This window comes from Triticum dicoccoides, chromosome 4B (assembly GCF_002162155.2).
Source record: "Triticum dicoccoides isolate Atlit2015 ecotype Zavitan chromosome 4B, WEW_v2.0, whole genome shotgun sequence".
In the NCBI taxonomy this organism is placed as follows: domain Eukaryota; kingdom Viridiplantae; phylum Streptophyta; class Magnoliopsida; order Poales; family Poaceae; genus Triticum; species Triticum dicoccoides.
In genome coordinates, this window is record NC_041387.1 from 42,090,452 (window position 1) to 42,093,197 (window position 2,746).

General features: G+C 56.7%; 1 protein-coding gene across 1 annotated transcript; it reads right to left on the reverse strand.

The window, feature by feature from the left end:
• On the reverse strand, nt 1-1,125 carry LOC119294883 (heterogeneous nuclear ribonucleoprotein U-like protein 2). Its single transcript, XM_037573160.1, has one exon. It carries the CDS (start codon nt 867-869, stop codon nt 279-281), a length of 591 nt encoding a protein of 196 aa, XP_037429057.1. The 5' UTR covers nt 870-1,125; the 3' UTR covers nt 1-278.
• Nucleotides 1,126-2,746: the final 1,621 nt, after the last annotated feature.

Consider the following 2,746-nt stretch of genomic DNA (forward strand, 5'->3'; position numbering starts at 1 on the left):
TTAAGTCACACTCATACTGCAATATTATTGCGAAACACAAGTGTCACAACTCAGAAGGAAAGCCAATTCTCCAGTGGTCGTAGTAGTCTTTTTCCTGCTCCTCGTCATCGACATCGAAACCACAAGGAAAGGGAAAGGAAACAAACCCGAACAAGATCGGCGAAGGCCCAGAGTAGGTGACACGTCATGGGTACCAGCTTCGACGTACACGTAAACACAGTACGATCAACAAAGAGAATTAAACGCGACGACAAGTCCACGACACACGGCGAAGACCCCTAGTAGAACCCCTGCACCGGCCACCGGCGGTCGGGGTCCGGCAGCCACGACGACCGCTTCTTCTTCTGCTGCTGCCGCTGCTTGTCCTTCCTCCCCTCCTCAGGGCCGTCGCCGCCGACGTCTCCCCCCTCCTTCTCGCCGTCGGAGCTCTTGGAGTCGCCGTCCGACGAGCCGCCGCAGTACCCGCCGGCGACCACGGCCCCTGCCGAAGACCTGTGCATCGACCGCACGTACTGGAGCAGCCTCCACGCCGCCGGCTTCTGCTGCTGCTGCTCCCGCGGCGGGGGCGTCAGGGACGCGCTCCGCTTGGACGGAGGAGGCGGGTCCTCGGCGCCGGCTGGGTCGTCGTCCGGGAGGCGCGCGGACTGGGACAGCCGCTCGTAATCCGGCAGCGGCACGATCTCCTCCTCCTCCGACGCGCACTCCCCGTCCGCGCCGGCCTTACCGCCGCCGACGCTGTCCATGAGCAGCAGCTGGTGGTGGCTCTTCGACCTCGGCTTCTGCCGCCGCGCGCCACACCTCTTGCCTCCGCTGCCGTAGTGGCTCCCCTCCTCCTCCTCCTCCTCCTCCGAGTGATCCAGGATGCCCATATTTAACGCGCTCGCGCTCCCGCAGTCGCGCCACAAATTAAACCATGCACGATGCACCCCTCCCTCTCTCCCTCTATCTCGATCTCGCGCCGGGATTATAAACTTTGCGCCGAGCGAGAAGGCCTATGGGCAAGCCTCGACATGGGATGAAGCAGAGCTAGCGGGCGACAGGCGATAGGGAGTTTTCAATGCGGGGTGGAGAAGTTTGACAAGAGTTGCTCGAGGCCGCCAATGGCGATGGCGAGTAGGGAATTGGGAATGGAATTATTGCCTTTGACTATGGGGGGTCGGGTCACGTCGTCGAGGGCCACGCGCTTGCCTCGCTCGAGGATGAGGTCCCGCCGCGGCGCACGGTTATTGCGTCCGACGCATGACGCGGATATTTGGCGGCTCTCCCACCGGAGGCGCATCTTTCATTCTTCGCTCAATTTCTTTAGGGTCCCGATAATTGTCACACGTGTGGAGTATCGGGTGATTGTGCCGCACGCCCTGTGTGGCACGGAGACGACCCCGCCCACACGACCGCGTCCGGGCGCGCGCAGCCACAGCCCGCACGTCCGGTGCAGCGCGATCGCCCCGCACGAGCACGTTCGGGCGAGCGAGCACGCGGCCCGCACGACCCGTCTCGGCCGTCGCCCCTCCCCGCCTGCGAGCCACACGCCCCGCGTGTCAGTAACCACGCGTCCCGTCACGATTGCCATGGTCCGGAACCTCTTCAGTTGCCATGTTGCTGAACTGTAGTTGCCATGTTGCTGAACTACAGTTGTCATATCGGACAACTACAGTTGCCATGGTTGCTCAACTGCAGTTGCCATCTTAGGTCAAGTGCCGGATGCCATTTTTGGGCAACTACAGCTGTTGCCATGTTGGACAACTACAGTTATCATGATTTGGAAAACTTTAAGAGTTGCCACCTACTAACACTGGACAGTTGCCATGTAGCACTAAAAAACATGGCAAAAACATGTTGCGGGTAAAAAGAGAGTTGCCATGTATCCTGCAAAACACATGGCAACTGATGGCTTTTGGTGTGTGGGAGAGGAGACGGGCATGTGGGTGACGGTGGTATCTTTAGGAGTTGCCACCTACTAACACTAGACAGTTGCCATGTAACGCTACAAAACAGACATGGCAACAATAACATGTTCGGGTAAAAAGAGAGTTGCCATATGCTTACAATCACAAATAAGGCAGTTGCCATGTACCCTTCAAAAACATGGCAAATGACAGCTTGGGTGTGGGAGGGTGGGAGAATGGCAGTCGTGGGAGATGGGGAACAGGAGTGGTGCGTGGCGTGCGGGCGCGACAACAGTTCCATCGCACGCCCCGACTGACGAACGTTGGCCGCGGAGAGAAAACAGGCGTGTGAGCGAACTCCCCCACATGCCACACACACAAGTTGTCCTACGTGGCACACAAAATCAGCCTTTTTATGCCAAGATTCGTGCAAAAGGCGCTGGATGGTGATGGAGGCGTGTGGGCAAGTTGGCTAACGCCCACACGTGTGGGCGTTAACATTTCCGTTTCTTTAACCGGTCTACTAAAAATCGGTTGACTGAGATCTAACGAGTCTCAGTCGACCATGCAGTATTTTATGCAATCGTTTGCAACATTTTCTTTCTATCGGTTGCAACATCTGTCTTGCTGGTTATAGCATTTTGTCCTTCATTGGTTGTAGCACGTCCTTCATTGGTTGTAGCACGTCATCTCACCGGTTGCAACATCCTTCAATGACGGTTGTAGCATTTCAGTTAGAACAGTTGCAGCATTTTTATTGTTGCTTGCAATACCTTCGCAACATTTTTTTGTCGCCGCTTGTAGCATCCAATCATGCCGCTTATAGCAAAGAAACCACGCTGACGTCACTTGACCGAGAC